Raw genomic sequence first — 17,182 nt, forward strand, 5'->3', positions numbered from 1 at the left:
AAAATTACAGAACTCGCACGCGCGCATGACAGAATGCTTCAGTCTATTGGAATAACTTTCATTTGGACTATAAATATTATAAAGGACTATAGTCCAAATGAACAGATATTTTTCTAAATAAACTAGTTCTAAAGATTTTTAAGATATTCACAAATTAATTATTTAAAATTAAATTGAAGACGATCCAAAATTGATTGAATGCCCCGCAAATTTTCCAATCCCGCCAAATTTCAAAACTGTAATGATTTCTTCTTAACAACTTTATTCAATACAAAACAAATCAACAATAGTATTTTTCATTTATAGAATCATAGAGAAAAACGTCTCGTTCTACCTATTTTATTAAGATAATTTGCAAGCGTAGTTGCAGACTTTTCATCTTTAAATTGAAATGTGAACATGAACAGAACTCCAGTATGTAATTTAAAAATTATTTATGTATTATATATTGCAAACGTAGTTGCAACTGAATGACAATTTTCATCTATACATCTATATGAATAAAAGAGAAAAAATAACAAAGCAACAGAAAGGACATAAAAATATCTAGAGTACTGGAAAACCGAAAAAATGGGAAATGACTTTTCATCTTATTTTTAGAAAAAAATTATAAACAAATCAAAGAAAAAACAAAAAAACACCCAGATATAGACTTTTCATCCATGAATCGAATAGAGTGAGAGAAACCGATCAAAAGTATCAAAAATAGCAAAAATAGGAAAAAAGAAGAAAATATATCGAAACTTCAAAAATGCTTGTAGGTCTCAAGCTTATAAATCAACAGTATATGTAATGATTTCGGTGGAAAGGCATGGCGAAATGCGACAAGGGATGAAAAGCGGCTCCGAGTTTTAATTCAAGTAAAGACGACGGAAGACTGGATTTGGGTGTTTCGCCGCGTCGTTCTTGGTAAACTCGGACATGCTCGATTCCCGGGTCGCATAACGACATGCTTGTACACCGAATTCTTCATTTTTCGCGAAGTATCTCACAATCTCAAAAACGAAGCGAAAAATCAAAACAGAAATCAGAATTAACAGATTTTTAATTTGAATTTTGCCAGACCAGATTCAGAGCCAATAAATCCTGGGTAATTTCCTAGAGACCGATTTTTGAGCCCCCCGCCCCCCCTCATCAATTTTGTACATGCATCTCATATGAAACACAAGGATTAAGTTAGTGGCCGCAGCGCCCGCCCCATAGCCTGTTCTAGCCACGGTGCTCGGCCCCGTAGCCTGTCCTAGCCACAGCGCTAAGCCCAGAAAGTGTGTTAACGTAACCCTAAATATATACTGATTTTGTTGGAAATTGTTGAAAAGGTCATGTACAAAATTGAAAGGTGGAGTGAAGGGGGCGGGGGTCCAAAAATCGTTCTCTAGGACAGACCCAAATCCTGCACGTAATCATCTCATGATGTAGTGAGATCTAGCGTTTTAAATAGTGTGATATGTTGATTGAGGTTTTGTCACAAGTAGTTAGTACCGGACGTTTTACTAACTGAGCTACTAACAAACGTGACAAAATTTTACCATTTTCCTTTGAATTTATTTCAGATTTTGGAAATGCAAAGAGGGAATAAAAAGGATAGAAAATCCTGGACGGAAGGTCCTGTGAGGATGAGTGTGGGAGGTAGGTCCATTTCCGTTATCCATTATTTTTCTAGAACTACTTGTGATCTAAACCAGATTATAGCGGTAAATTCTCATAAAATGTAACGAATTATTTTTGTAAGGGAGGACGAGTGGAGCCGGGAAGGAAAGGACGAGCAGGGGCACAGAAAGGACGAGCAGGGGATCTGAGAATACTGGCTCTAAACTGCCTGTTAGTAAAATTGCCAAGACAAAGAATCAGGTAGTTATAGGATTGATTATTTGAATTCAAGGGGTGCACATCTGGTTTTCTCCCCCCACCCGATCACCCCGTAGTAGATATGTGTATGCGCAGAGTTCCATTCACTGAATTAGGATCGAAAGATGATTAAATTTTTGAAAAATAGGAAGGTCCTTATTTTTGAATTCTACTTCTTCTACCAGGGTTTTTTTTTACATACGTAGTTCCTAAAAATTACATAATAATATACATTATACAATCAGCGGGGTTATACAGAAAGGGGTCTATCTCTGGTCTAAGTCCCCCCCTCCCCTTGGCCCCACCTTAGAAAAGTTTTACGATATTTTGTATTCTAGAATGACGGAAAATCAATGGTTAGAAGTAACTCAATGTTTGATCGACCCAGAGCAGATCAGGCCAGATCATCCAGCAGTTCAAGGACTCCTATGTCGGGTAAATTTAAATATATATTTAAAAAGTAGTAAGCTCTGATTGTTTGTCCGATCATAACTAATAAATCCCTTGACCGATTTCCCCCAAACTTTGATTGGGGAACTCGGTGGAACCACGGTTAAGTAAAGAAAGTTCAGTTTCCACTTTCCAGGCAATGCTGGGTTCCCAAGCCAGTATTAAATTGTCATTTATAGCCTTAGATTTTTGACACCATTAGCTCGACTCTCAATTTATTAAAAACGATAATTAACAAGATTTTTTTTGGTGGTGGGGGGGGGGGAGGGAATCCTAATCAATGAATGTAGAACCAATAAGGGGGGGGGGTCCTAACTGATACGAATTTATGTCAATTCCTAATAAAGCGAATATTTATGATTTGTAATAAAAAATTGTATCGGTCTAATCCAAGACCTCGACAAATTAAATCAGCGGTTTTCGATAGTTTTTTATAAACAATATCAGAATAAGTTTAATGATAAATTAAAAAAATTAAAGCGTCGTTAAACAGTTTTTAACGGCAAAATAAATTAAAAAGAATTTACTTTTAGGAAACCCTACAATTCTTCAGCAAAAAGCAGAGTTTCTGGACGCGGATCTACCATAGGTTAGTTCTGTTGAGATTTTATCAGCTCTTTTAAGAATCCAATTTCATGTTATATTATCAAAATCCAAAGGAGAGGGTGAGTTTGACCCATTTGAATATATTTGGGAATCCTGTCTTCATATTTGTGGAATCTGAGTGAAATTTTGTATATGGACATTTTTTGTGTTTCTTTCAAGTAAAATAAAAAAATGTTGAAAAAAATATTTTCCCCAAAAAATGGGAAAAGGGGGGAGGGAAATATTTTTTCCCTCTTTTTAATTTGTTTTACAAAAATACTATCCAATTGAGGTTTGTGTGCAAAAGATTTAATTTTATTTTCGATGACAAATTAATTCTTGAATCCAGAAACTAGTGTAAAAAATATTAAAAAAGTGGGAAAATATGAGAAAATAGGTGATCTGGAAAACCTTAAACTTCGTACTGATGTTAGCAATTGGAATTTTGACTAACAAGAAGGTTGTTTATAACACCAGCTTGTCTTTGAATCTGACTTCTTGGTAATAAAGCTTCAAAAAACATGGAAAAAGTAGGAAAAAGGGGGGAACAAATATTTTTTCGCCCCTTTTTATTTTGTTAAACACCTAGCTGGTCTTTAAATCAGACTTTTTGATGAAAAAGCTTTAAAAAATATGGAAAATTGGGGAAAAGGGGGGGGGGAAATATGTTTAATTTTTAAAAAAAAATCTCGCTGAAAAGAAACACAAATGATGCCCATATGCAAAATTTCATTCAGATTCCTCAAAACTCACCCTCCCCTTTATAGGATTTTTTTTCATTTTTAAATTCAAATTTTTATATTCAAATTTGGATTTGATCAAATCTATTTTAAAGTTTAATTAATTTTTATAATTTAGGATCAATTAGCGTTAGAGACACAAGACCATTGTCAGATAAAACTTACCAGAGTAGCTTAGTCAGAAGAATACTGGATTTTCTCAGGTTAGTAATTCTTATTTAGGTTAATAACTCCTTAGGTTAATAACTCTTAGTTAGGTTTATAACTCTTAGTTAGGTTTATAACTATGTTAATAACTCTTTCTTAGGTTAATAACTCTTTCTTAGGTAAATTACTCCTAGTTAGGTTAATAATTCTTAGTTACTTAGGTTATTAACTCTTTCCTAGGTTAATAACTCTTTCTTAGGTTGATGACTCTTTCTTAGGTTGATGACTCTTTCTTAGGTTAATGACTCTTTCTTAGGTTAATAACTCTTTCTTAGGCTAATAACTCTTTCTTAGGTTAATAACTCTTTCTTAGGTTAATAGCTCTTTCTTTGGTTAGTAACTCTTTCTTAGGTTAATAGCTCTTTCTTAGGTTAATAACTCCTATTTAGGTTAATAACTCCTATTTGGGTTAATAACTCCTAGTTATTTTAATAGCTCCTAGTTAGGTTAATAACTCCTAGTTAGGTTAATAACTCCTAGTTAGGTTAATAACTCCTAGTTAGGTTAATAACCATAGAGAATAGAATATATAGAGAGGAATTAAAAGAATCTCTAGGTATGAATTTTTTCAGTCCCTTTCAGCCTGAAAGGGAGTTCAAAGTGTACAAATTATGTAAATGTTCACAAATTATATGCAGTAGAGTACATTAATACAGTATGTTCCCTAGACTATCCATTTCAATTTCTAATTTTTTAAACTGTTAAATAAACTTTATAATGAATTAGGTGAATAAAAACATCATTTGATTTATAGTTATAACGGAAAAATCGTTTGTAAAGTGGAAGGCATAGAGTCTATGTGAAATGATCATTGGTCAATTATGAAACCAGCCTATTTCATAATTTGGTTTTCTTTTAACAATAATTTTAGATTTTCTATAAAATGATATTCCAGGGCCCAACAGGTTATATAGCATAAATATGTAAAGTACGCCTGCAGTATGGAAACAGTACAACAAAATGGCCGTTTTACACTTTTTTCCAGTAAATTCCTCTCTATATATTCTATTCTCTATGTTGATAACTCTTTCTTAGGTTCACAACTAACTCTTAGTAAGATTTAATAACTCTTATTAAGGTTAATAACTCCTAGTTACGGTAGTAACTCTTAGTAAGATTAACATCTCTAAGTTAGGGTAATAACTTTTTGTAAGATTAATAACTCTTGATTAATAACTCTTTTTTAGGTTAATAATTTTTTCTTGGGTTAATTACTTTTTTAGCTTAATAGCTGTTTCTTAGTTAATACCTCTTTGCTCAGGTTAATAACTTGATTTTAATAACTCTTTTTTAGGTTTTATACTATTTATTAATAGAGAACAAATACAGGAATATTATGATAATCTTATGATCGGATACAGAAATATTTTTTATTCAGGGAGAACGGATCAAGAAATATTATTTATTAGGATAACCGATACTGAAATATTATTTATAAAGAGAGAACGGATACATAAATATTACTTATAAGGACAAAGGATACAGAAATATTATTTCTTCAGGGATACAGAAATATTATTAATTAAGAGAGAACAGGTACAGAAATATTATTTATTAAAAGAGAACGGATACAGAAATATTAATTATTAAGGGAGAAAGGAGGCAGAAATATCATTCATTAAGTGAGAACGGATGCAGAAATATTATTAATTAAGAGAGAACGGATACAGAAATATTATTTTTTTATTAGAGAACGGATACAGAAATATAATTTATTAAGGGAGAACGGATACAGAAATATAATTTATTAAGGGAGAACGGATGCAGAAATATTATTTATTAAGGGAGAACGGATACAGAAATATTGTTAATTAAGAGAGAACGGATACAAAAATATTATTTATTAAGGGAGAACGGATACAGAAATATTATTTATTAAGAGAGAACGGATACAGAAATATTATTTATTAAGAGAGAACGGATACAGAAATATTATTTACTATGATCGGATACAGAAACGTCATCTATTAAGGGAGAACGGATACAGAAATGATGCATTAACCTCGAAACACTTCCCTCTCTCTACGAAGGAGTTCACGGATATATTCAACTTCACTTACAGGGATATTATTCAGAGCCATTTTTTGTCCCTGCTGAAAAGGTTTTGTTCCCGTCGGGCTTTTTATCTGTTAAATTGTAAAAATTATTATTTTTTTTCCCTATTTAATTGGTTCTTCAAAATACCCACATAGCCACAGATAATTAAAGGGACTGAACACGTTATTTCATGTGACCCTCCATATCTATTTAGTAGCATGTCCAATTCACAACGGTTCCCTTAATTTAATTTAAGAAATGACTAACTGATCCCCTTAAAAGCTGTGTTATCAAGTATGAATTAGATATCAATGTTAATCATTTTGAAAACCAGTTTTTTTTTATTGGAACTTGTGCATTTCTACTCTGGGTAGAAAAACGACGTTATAGTTCACACAATTGATCAGATAAAGGTTTTATGGGTACCGTTAGAATGGAGGGACATTAGATATTACATCGACAATCTCTTAGAGTGCCTAATTCTTGATAAATATTGTTATTGTATTTTCGTAACCGTTCATTGGCCAAGAGAAGATGTTTGTTTACCCAGCTTCATAATATATGCATCAAGTATTTTTCTCAATTCGTCACCTTAGGAAGGGTTCTTGTCTCAGATAAATTGGAACTCTATTTAATAAATATTGAACAGTTTTATAAATCCTGATGTACCGAGTGTTCTGCCCTACAGTAAAGCCGAGGATTTGATCACAAATATTCTCAAGAATGAACTCAATTATCCAGGTCAGTAACTAGACATAGTTAAACTACGTAAATTAAGCTACGTAAATTGGTGCAAATTGTTCAAAGTTCTGTGTACTGGTTAACCTAATATCGAAAAAAATTATTCAGCTCCTTAAATTTTTTATCTATTTATTTTATCATGCCCAATGAAATAAAATGGTACGAGACATAGATTATAGTTACATTTATTTGTTCATGTAGTCCTTAAAAAATAATTATAATTATATCTCTGTTTTAGAAAAAGATATATGTTATAATGTTTTTTTTTCCAAAGCCCAAAATTTCTTTAAATCCGGGGAAAACAGTTAGGGTCGGGAGGATTTGTCAATATTCTATCAATAATGTTGTTAAAGGAACGATCAGCAAAAGTAACCTAATTACTATGGGTTCTCTGCACAGTTGGCCAACAGTTCTAGGCTGTCTTTCTTTTCTAGTAGAAAGTGCAAAGGTGCATCTAAAGGTAAAGAATTTAAGGGTATTCATTCTCCTACTCCCTTTCAAAATCTTTCCCTATCTGTTAGATCTAAAAACATAAAATTATATTTATCACATATGTTAAAATCTTTTTTTAAATCACTTTTTTACAAAAAAAAACGAATTCCTGAGCGCTCCTTATACAAGTGACCCCTTATCAGTCTCTTAATATAGGGATTCATCAAGAGATTTTGTGGCCAGTGTAAGACTTCTCTTTTGGGACGATTTTCTGGAATATAAGGCCATGACTGGCAAGTTTGATGGACTTGAGTCTAAATATTGTCAATTGGCATTTTTAGTGTGTAATTTTGTGTACACTGTTCAGTGCAGTGCCTAGGATTAAGTTTATTTTGATCCAGATCCGATCACCCGGATCCGGATCTTTCCTAGTAAAAATATTGATCCGGATATCGGGTCATTTACATTTCTTTAAGATTAACTGGTTTGTTTTTAACAAAGAATTTTTCTTCCTTTTTTGGCTTCTTTTTATGCTATGACTCAATGACCGTCTCTAGACCCTACTGAAGTCTAGGGCGCCAATCATTAAAGACAGCCATTTATGGCTTGATTTTGGTCCTGTTACAAACATTATATGTTAAGACAAATTTTTTTATTTCTCATTCTTTAACAGTTCATTTTTGGGCTTTGAGAGAAATAAAAAAAAACATATTTTTGCGGATCCGGATCAAGGAAACCAAAACATTGCGGATCCTAAGCACTGTATTACAATGTTCACCCTGATAAAATCCTAAATGAACCCCCGTCTCAATACATTATTAATAATTATTATTTTTATTAAACTGAACTTCTGGGGGATTTTTAATCCCCTTATGAAGCCACACCCTTCAGTACTTCCCCTCACGATACGTGTACAATCACGCCTGGGGTCGTCTGTTTGAAAACCGCATAGGGCATGTTCTATTATTGAACCCTGGATGTAAGCGTACCGGGTATTTGGATTATCGGGAACCTGAGTAAGCCGAGCCCCTAGGTTGACATCCACCAACCCAACCACCCCTAATTGGGCCATTGGCCCTGTACAAAGGACGGTTTGTTTCTATGTAAAATCAACATGGACTTTCTCAATTACTTGAGTTTGGTCTGGCATATGGTAATAGACACACCTCCTTGAACTGAAGGGGCACAATTTCAATCAATCTTTTCAAGGTTTCCGGAAATATTATTCCGATTGCATTTCCGTGCAAGGATGAACAAGGATTCCCAATAGACAGGTAAAATAAATTCCTTCAAATTCATAATCATAAATTTTCCGGACCCCACCCCTTCTTGAGAAGAAATTTTTCCATGTTGTAGAAAAGTAACATATGCGGTTTTAAATTTTAAGGTTTTCCCGCTGAATTTTTGGGAAAAGAATGAACTTTCACGTAAAAGTGTAAAAAATGGTGGAAAACTTGTCAGCCGATATGTTCAATTTTTATTTTATCTCGGTATTTTCCCATGACTGCTTTATTCTGTCTTTTTCTTTTCGTTTTCCTATGGGGGGTCAAAGCTAGATGTTTTAACCTACAACTAAAGGGACTGTAGACGTAATTTCAAGTGACCCTCAATTTGTGAGCGGTATGCCCGACTCACCTTTGAAACCTTGATCTGATCAATATTGTGGAAGGTTTGAAACCTTGATCTGATCAATATTGTGGAAGGTCGTTTCTCTTGCTTGACAACTTCTTAATTTTAATAATTTCCTTTCATTGTTTCTGCAATCCGCAAGTCTATTTTGAATAAAATAAACAAATTAATTTTTAAAGAGATAAACATGGATATCTTATTCATCCTTGATCAGACAAAGGTTTTTAAGTACCGTTGTAAATCGGGTATACCACTCTATAGGAGGGTCGCTGAAAAAACGTTTACACAGTCAATTAAAAAATGCCTGTTTAGAGAATCCAAGGATAAGATGAGGATGGAGTACTTCACGAAGACCTACAACATGTTTATGCGTGAATACGACGAGTATCCTGAAGAGGAAGTGGAGTACAAGGATAGACTCCAGGATAATCTAGAGGTAGGTGTACTTAATTCTAAAAACCAATTCAGTGCTGTTGATTTTAAAAAGATTTGAATTTTAGACTGAAATATAAAAAATAATAAAATATGTCCTAGATCGACATTCATCAGCTGAAACGACTGGATGAGGAAGTTAGAGCCTTACATGAGAAGAACGAGCAGCTTAAAGCTGAAGCTCAGGAGTAAGTTTTCTTTTTGTTCGACATTTTTTCAGGGTTTTATCATATTCGGGTGAGGGGGAGGAAAAGTATGATTTTGACGTATGCTTGCTAGTATTTCTTCCTAGATTTAAAACTTTCAGAATTATTTGGATTTCAGAAGTATTTCAACCTTGATTTAGTATTAAAGTCATCTCAAATGAAACGATTTTTGATAATTTGATCTTCAGATTACGTGAGATGAAGGAGAGCCTGGAGAAGGTTCTACTAGATCAGAAGAAGGTGGAACAATACCACCACAATCTAATCAAGAAAAAGTAAGAATAAAAAGACATACAGTGAGACTCTTAAAACTGTATAAGAGAAAGACGATTTTTAGGATTAAGAAATGATTTTAGATAATCCAATTAACATAAAACACAGCAACTGAGCAGTTCACTCCAAAAGTTTCTAGCCACCGGTAAAACTATTTGCTTAAAACAACATCAAATACACATAAGATTGCTTACTTGTCGTCTTCCTAATCTACAGTTTTCTGAGGCTCACCATAGAATGTTTAAAAATATTTTTTTTTAAAGTTTCGCGGATTTTTCTGTGAGCATTGATGCATTTTTGCATTGATGCAATTTTAATTTGGTCATGTGATACACTACATGATTACATTTACTAGACACAAACAAACAGACCAGCAAAATAATATTTGAACCTGATCGGTTCAGGCCATTGAATGCTGGGTTATCCTTAAATGATAATAATAATAATAATAATAATTTCGAGATCTGATCTGGAGATCAAGCAGGAGCAGTTGAAGATGTACCTGGAGGAGGTGAACAAGAAGCTGGAGAACATGGAGCAGACACTCAACCAGCTCAAAGAGGAGAACAGGTTTCCCAATATTTCAGGGGATATTAAGGTGTCCCTAAAATTCCCAGATTTCACTTATTTGAAGAAAAATCTTCAAAAATACGCCATTAAAACCAAAAAGTTCGTTGGTTAAATAGTTTAGTGTAGACGTAAAGGACGAATGGGATATCCTTATTTTTCTATCTGTAAATTAATTATTTTCAATTATGATTTTTTTAAAGTGACTTACGGTTTTATGCTGCAGAGACAACAGTGTAAATTGAAAGAATTAAAAACTTTTTAAGTTATAAGATAGAGTTTTAATGGGTTCGGAGTTTTTTTTTAACGCAGGGACTCTTAAAATTACGTTTCTAGTTTAATGTGAACTGTAAAGGTGTTTCGGAAATATAGGGGTAAACCTGGAGCTTCAAGCAGAGAGGCAAAGAAGTATACTACAAACAGAAGAACTCATTAAACAACTTCAAAGTGACAAATGGCAGCTTGAATTAGAGGTAGAAGTTTGAATAATTACAGTGTTTAGGCTTTTAAATTTTTTGGTACACTGCACAGGATACTGGTCTAGGTGGGACAGGATTCATGTTTAGAACAGGATACTGGTTTAGGTAGGACAGGATTCATGTTTAGGACAGGATACTGGTCTAGGTGGGACAGGATATTGGTTTAGGTAGGACAGGAGGAAACTAGTTTAGGTAGGACAGGAAGATACTGATTTAGGTAAGACAGGAGGATACTGGTTTAGTTAGGACAGGAGGATACTGGTTTAGTTAGGACAGGAGGATACTGGTTTAGGTAGGACAGTAGGACACTGGTTTAGGTAGGACAGGAGGATACTGGTTTAGGTAGGACAGGAGGATACTAGTTTAGGAAGGACAGGAGGATACTGGTTTAGGTAGGACAGGAGGATACTGGTTTACCTAGGACAGGAGGATACTGGTTTAGGTAGGACAGGATATTGGTTTAGGTAGGACATGATACTGGTTTAGGTAGAACAGGATACTGGTTTAGGTGGGACAGGATACTGGTTTAGTGAGGACATGATACTAGTTTAGGTAGAACAGGATACTGGTTTAGGTAGGACATGATACTGGTTTAGGTAGGACAGGATACTGGTTTAGGTAGAACAGGATACTGGTTTAGGTAGAACAGGATACTGGTTTAGGTAGGACAGGATACTGGTTTAGGTAGAACAGGATACTGGTTTAGGTAGAACAGGATACTGGTTTAGGTGGGACAGGATATTGTTTTAGGTAGAACGGGATACTGGTTTAGGTGGCACAGGATACTGGTTTAGGTAAAACAGGATACTGGTTTAGGTAGGACAGGATTTGGTTTAGGTAGGACAGGAGGATACTGGTTTAGTTAGGACAGGAGGATACTGGTTTAGTTAGGACAGGAGGATACTGGTATAGGTAGGACAAGAGCATCATAGTTTAGGTAGGACAGGAGGGTAATGGTTTAGTTAGGACAGGAGGATACTGGTTTAGGTAGGACAGGAGGATACTAGTTTAGGAAGGACAGGAGGATACTGGTTTAGGTAGGACAGGAGGATACTGGTTTACCTAGGACAGGAGGATACTGGTTTAGGTAGGACAGGATATTGGTTTAGGTAGGACATGATACTGGTTTAGGTAGAACAGGATACTGGTTTAGTTGGGACAGGATACTGGTTTAGTGAGGACATGATACTAGTTTAGGTAGAACAGGATACTGGTTTAGGTAGGACATGATACTGGTTTAGGTAGGACAGGATACTGGTTTAGGTAGAACAGTATACTGGTTTAGGTAGAACAGGATACTGGTTTAGGTAGAACAGGATACTGGGTTGAATGATATATATCTAGATATACCGTGACCTGGATAGTATAGAGAAGATCTGCCGTGAGTGTAATACTATCAGTATGGAGATAGGGTTAAAGTCTGGGGAAGAATTCCTTACTCTCCCTACACCAGGTATAAAATTTTAAAAAATGTACACCTGTTTCTAACGTTGATATGGGTAAATTAACAAATTAAAGGGTGGTAAGGAGCGTCGACACCTATTTCATTGAATGATAGTTTTTCTGCTATTTTTTCCAGGTCTACGAAAATTTCTTTGTATTTAACTGAGCCAGATTTTAAGAAGAGTAGACTAAAAACAAGAACCCAAACTTAGTTTTTATATAACTTATTTCTGCGGATATCTAGCAACAGAAACAATGATGAAATTTTGAAATTTTAACCCTTCAATCTATGAGAATCAACAGATAACGGTTAAAAGTGTATTGTTGTGAATTACAACTGTAGTCCCTTTAACGCTGGATGTTGTAGGTGTGAAGGACGGGACGGTTACCAGGCCTCCAGGTTTATCAACAATACAGACAGAGCTCTCCAGCCTAGAAAAAGAGTTGAAGAGTCAGAACCAGGTGGAGAACCAGGAGATAAACAAGATTAAAACCAGACTAGAAGCTAATCAGGGTTGGCTGAATTCTGCTCTGAAGAAGTCCACTGATTTAAAGGTATCTCATGCTTAGATTCAGATTTAGATTTTTTTGTAATTGGTTTTGTTCGGGATTTGATTTGTACTGGGATTTGATTTGTATTGGGATTTGATTTGTATTGGGATTTGATTTGTACTGGGACTTGATTTGTATCGGGATTTGATTTGTACTGGGATTTTTTTTTTACTGGGGTTTGATTTGTTCTGGGATTTGATTTGTATTGGGATTTGATTTGTATTGGGATTTGATTTGTACTGGGATTTGATTTGTATTGGGATTTGATTTGTACTGGGATTTGATTTGTATTGGGATTTGATTTGTACTGGGATTTGATTTGTATTGGGATTTGAGTTGTATTGGGATTTGATTTGTACTTGGATTTGATTTGTATTGGGATTTGATTTGTACTTGGATTTGATTTGTATTGGGATTTGATTTGTACTGGGATTTGATTTGTATTGGGATTTGATTTGTATTTGGATTTACTTGATTGGGTTTGGATTTGGATTTGGGTTCGATTGGTATTCAATTTGTTGGGATTTGTGTTGGGATTCTATTTGTTTTGGAATTTGTATGTGCGTTTTCAGGATAAGCTGCGTGAGGTTGAGGAAACCCTAGTAGAGAAGAAGGCAAGGATTGAAAAAGAAGAGTCAACTCTCGACCAAAAAATTTCATCCTTGAAGTCTCAGATGCTTCAGCTGAGAAGTGATTCACAGGTTTAATTTTCTAAATTTGTAGACACCCCTCTAATCATTTTCATCGTTCAGGAACTAAAATGTGATCTACTGTGATATTTATCATTAACAACTTATTTTTCTCTCTTAAAGTGATTTTCTCGTTGTAATTTCAATTTATTCTTCATTCTAAGAGGGGCATGTCCGATTCACATCGGTTCCTATTAAACCTTTATATTATAAATAATGAGAAATAGCGGTTTCTAAATTAGAACAATTTAAGTAGCTTTTTCAGAATTAAAAAACATTGATGTTTCATTCATCCTTCTTGATTAGAAGCTTTTAAGTTGAAACTCCAGAGAGCCCCGGGAGTTGATGGAATAACCGTCTCAATGCTGAGATATGCTGGTCCTCTATTCGTAGCCCTAATGACAGACCTAGTCAACCAAATACTGAGAGAAGGGCAAGTTCCAGAGGCACTCACTGTTTCGTGTGTGATGCTTAGTGTTATCACAAAGGTTCTGCATGGGAGAATGGATAAGATATGCGAGTCAAAAGGATATTATGGTAATAATAGATAGATAGATAGATGGATATGTTGATTAAGAATAAGGTATCCACAGGTTGACATTTGTTTTTAGAGTACCATTAATCTTGGAACTCTTGATCTTGATATCTAATGTGGACACTTTTAAAATTTAAGGATACTTGCTGGCTCCCACAGGGATGCAGTGTATGACCACCATCAGTATCAGATGGAGATCAATGCTTAATCCTGAAATTCACAGCACAAAACTTCTGATTTCAGATGTATTATGAGTTAGGCCTTTCCAGTCTACATGACAAGTGGCCTTGATTTTGATGTTTTAAGAAGGTCGTGTGCAATTTGGGGAAATAAACATATTTTTTCAGTTTTGGTTATGTAAAAATTCCCTTATTGAACAAAATGTAAAAAAAACATAATTGGTAATAGGGTGTTTCTCAAGAGAATCATTTTCTAGAGTAAAATAGGCTTATTAATTTTATTCGTCGTCAAATAAAAATATTTACTATTTACTCTGTTGATTTAGGCTCTAAAGATGGCCAAAGAACATGTGGCGTCAAATATGGAAGTTCTGGAGAGGGCAAAGAAAAAGGTTCAGAACCGGGTGAGTGATAATCATTAAAATAGTATTTTTTAGTGATCAAGATACTTTTGTAGGAGTGGGGGGGGGGGCGCTATTTCATTTTGATTTGAATCCAGCTGATCTCTTTCATCAAAAACAAATATAAAAATAATTTTTTTTCTTATTTTTATGTCTAATGAACTATGAAGGTTTTAATGATATCTCTTTAATTTACACTTAAAATGTGTGTTTTTTGAGCAAAAAGTAATTATAGTTGTTTAATATTTTGTCCCTTGGATCCGGATCCATGGATCCACATATCCAGCGAGCTCTATGTTGCGGACCTTAAGGAACCCTCTTCCTAAACATTGCTTTTTCATTACTTTTAATATTAATGTAGCTGTGTTTTTTTTAGAAAAAGAAGCATGATGTTGAGAAAGCTTTAAAGGATCTTCTTGGAATTGAAGAAGAACTTAACCAGGTCTTAAAGAGATAATTAAATAATAATAACAATTGAACAAAACTACAAGTCAAATACAAGAATATAAAATACTGCTTTTCACATCACTTCAAAATATTAAAGGAATAATTAAATAATCTTAACAATTGAACAAAACTACAAGTCAAATACAAGAATATAAAATAAAGCTTTTCACATCACTTCAAAATATTAAAGGAATAATTAAATAATTATAACAATTGAACAAAACTACAAGTCAAATACAAGAATATAAAATACAGCTTTTCACATCACTTCAAAATATTTTTGACCGAAAAAGAAAACCCATTTGCAACATTTTGCTTGATCATTTCTGAAATTTTTGTAAGATTAAATTGATAGATCTGGTTTAGTTTAGTTTAGTTTAGTTTTTGGATTACTCCAAAGACCTCAAAAGGAGCCTAGTATAAGTTACAGTGGTTAACATAATAAATCTGCTTTATTTTACTATCCTTCTGAAGTTCTGATAGTTGATAAAGCAGATTTGCTAAATTCTTTCACTTTGGCAAAAATTTCCAAAAGTCTTTTAAAATTTTTATATAGTGCCCAGTCAGGGGTTTAAGGAAGTTTTGATCAGGCGAGGGAATAACTAAAATGTAGAAATGGAAAGATATAGTTTTTAATTTAAATCCCCAAATTAAAAGTGCCTTCTTGCGTTTTCGCAGATTTTTATTTACAATTTTTTTCAATGTTTTGGTTGATATTTTGCAACTTGGATCTGGATCCAGAGAAACATTTATCTGATCAATAGTGTGGAAGATATTGTCGTTTTTCTAGATTTAAAAGTGTTTAATTTTGACAATTCAAATATTTTTTTTTCTGCGGTAGAGATGCGCAAGAAACTTTTCTAAAGAACACATAATTGAAAATTTTCTGTGTTCAAAATTATAAAAATTAAAATATAATTCATACTTAATCAAAAAAAGCTTTTAAAGTTGTAGATCATGGAACAAAGTCAACAATTAATTTTAATGACGTAATTAAAAACTAAAAACTATTTTAGGCTGTCTCTAGAGCGGAGAGTCTTCTTAGAAATACTGAATGAAGTCTTGCTGTCAACAATACTTAAAGATACGATTTGATCTCGCAAAATATTTGTATTTAAAGAAGTATATGGGTTCATCTTGGATTGATCGGGTGAACATTTTAAATTCAGAAAAATGCCACTTGACAAAATTTTGAAACGTAAAACAAAGCTTTCTCCATCATTTTGCTTACCGGTTAAAATCGGGCTTGTGACTCATAAAATGTTGGGTCACATGAAATTAGGAGCCACTTGGTGTTTAAGATGATTGTTTCAAATTGTATTCTATTTTATTAATACCCTTTCCTACGAAGTTACCTGTATTTTTGTATTAGTATATGTATAATAATTGATATTAATATCATGTTTAGCTGAAGTGCAAAATTGATAATTAATCAAGCTGATTGAAAAAATGCTCTTTTGAAAGATTTAAAAAAAAATAACATTTCAGATTTGAACAATGGAGATAAAGAAGAATAGTGCGGGTTTCTACAGAAGATTACATGGAGAGACAAAATATTGCGGATTACCACCTTCCCAAGATCTAACGAATCCTCCAACATATTGACGAGTCATTCAATACATTTACTTCTTGATAAATGGTGGAAAAGATTAAAATGAGATCATTGGAGCTGTATCTTAAGATGTTGTCAGCATCTGGAATTCTCTTAAACAACAAAATCTCAACCCCGAAGAACATGCTAGATATAAAGCAACTTTACTCAGTTGTAATAAACACGGAATGAAGCTTCAGGGGAAAAAAAGATTTCTCAGGATTTAGACAAGCTTTTTGTTACAGCAAGCTGTTCTTCCAAGCCCAAGCTTCGATTGTTCCCAGTAAGGATATACCTGTCAGGTGCAAGATTGAAAATGGCAAACAGAAGCACATTCTCTGCCTTTGTAAAGAAGGCAAAAGGTTAATATAAATTCTATAAAATATACTTTGTTTGTTTGTTTGTTTGTTTGTTTGTTTGTTTGTTTGTTTGTTGATTTGTTGATTTGATTTGTTTGTTACAAGAGTTCTGATATATTACTTTTATTCTAAGAACAACAGCAATAAAATGCATGTTTTATTATTCATCAATTTTAAATATAAGATTTGCACTTTTTTATATATTTTATCTATATATATATATATATATATATATATATATATATATATAGATATAAAATACGTATTACGTTTTATCATGTTATAATGTTTTATTGGGCTTTTCGCATCCTTGTTCTAGTAACAATTTTAACTTTTGAATTTGGTGGATTGTCTAAAATT

General features: G+C 33.5%; 1 protein-coding gene and 1 long non-coding RNA gene across 2 annotated transcripts; both read left to right on the forward strand.

The window, feature by feature from the left end:
* Positions 1 to 1,524: 1,524 nt before the first annotated feature.
* LOC111703799 (kinetochore protein NDC80 homolog) lies at positions 1,525 to 13,344 on the forward strand. Its single transcript, XM_023475862.1, has 17 exons — positions 1,525 to 1,629; positions 1,733 to 1,851; positions 2,187 to 2,283; positions 2,819 to 2,887; positions 3,742 to 3,826; positions 5,803 to 5,892; positions 6,517 to 6,608; positions 6,962 to 7,068; positions 8,250 to 8,314; positions 8,982 to 9,105; positions 9,204 to 9,289; positions 9,496 to 9,582; positions 10,043 to 10,150; positions 10,503 to 10,620; positions 11,971 to 12,079; positions 12,437 to 12,624; positions 13,194 to 13,344. Exons 1-17 carry the CDS (start codon positions 1,563 to 1,565, stop codon positions 13,326 to 13,328), a joined length of 1,746 nt encoding a protein of 581 aa, XP_023331630.1. The 5' UTR covers positions 1,525 to 1,562; the 3' UTR covers positions 13,329 to 13,344.
* A 1,461-nt stretch (positions 13,345 to 14,805) lies between these two features.
* On the forward strand, positions 14,806 to 16,361 carry LOC111703782 (uncharacterized). Its single transcript, XR_002765684.1, has 2 exons — positions 14,806 to 14,867; positions 15,889 to 16,361. It is a non-coding gene; the product is annotated as an uncharacterized LOC111703782 (long non-coding RNA).
* The last annotated feature ends 821 nt before the right edge of the window (positions 16,362 to 17,182 follow it).

Source organism: Eurytemora carolleeae, unplaced genomic scaffold (genome assembly GCF_000591075.1).
Source record: "Eurytemora carolleeae unplaced genomic scaffold, Eaff_2.0 scaffold114, whole genome shotgun sequence".
In the NCBI taxonomy this organism is placed as follows: Eukaryota; Metazoa; Arthropoda; class Copepoda; order Calanoida; family Temoridae; genus Eurytemora; species Eurytemora carolleeae.

Excerpts from the sequence above, each read along its gene's own strand:
- LOC111703799 (XM_023475862.1), top strand. The coding sequence starts at position 1,563 with ATGCAAAGAGGGAATAAAAAGGATAGAAAATCCTGGACGGAAGGTCCT. Across the intron at positions 1,630-1,732 it reads TGTGAGGATGAGTGTGGGAG|GGAGGACGAGTGGAGCCGGG; the intron begins GTAGGTCCATTT and ends TATTTTTGTAAG. Across the intron at positions 12,080-12,436 it reads CCTTACTCTCCCTACACCAG|GTGTGAAGGACGGGACGGTT; the intron begins GTATAAAATTTT and ends TGGATGTTGTAG.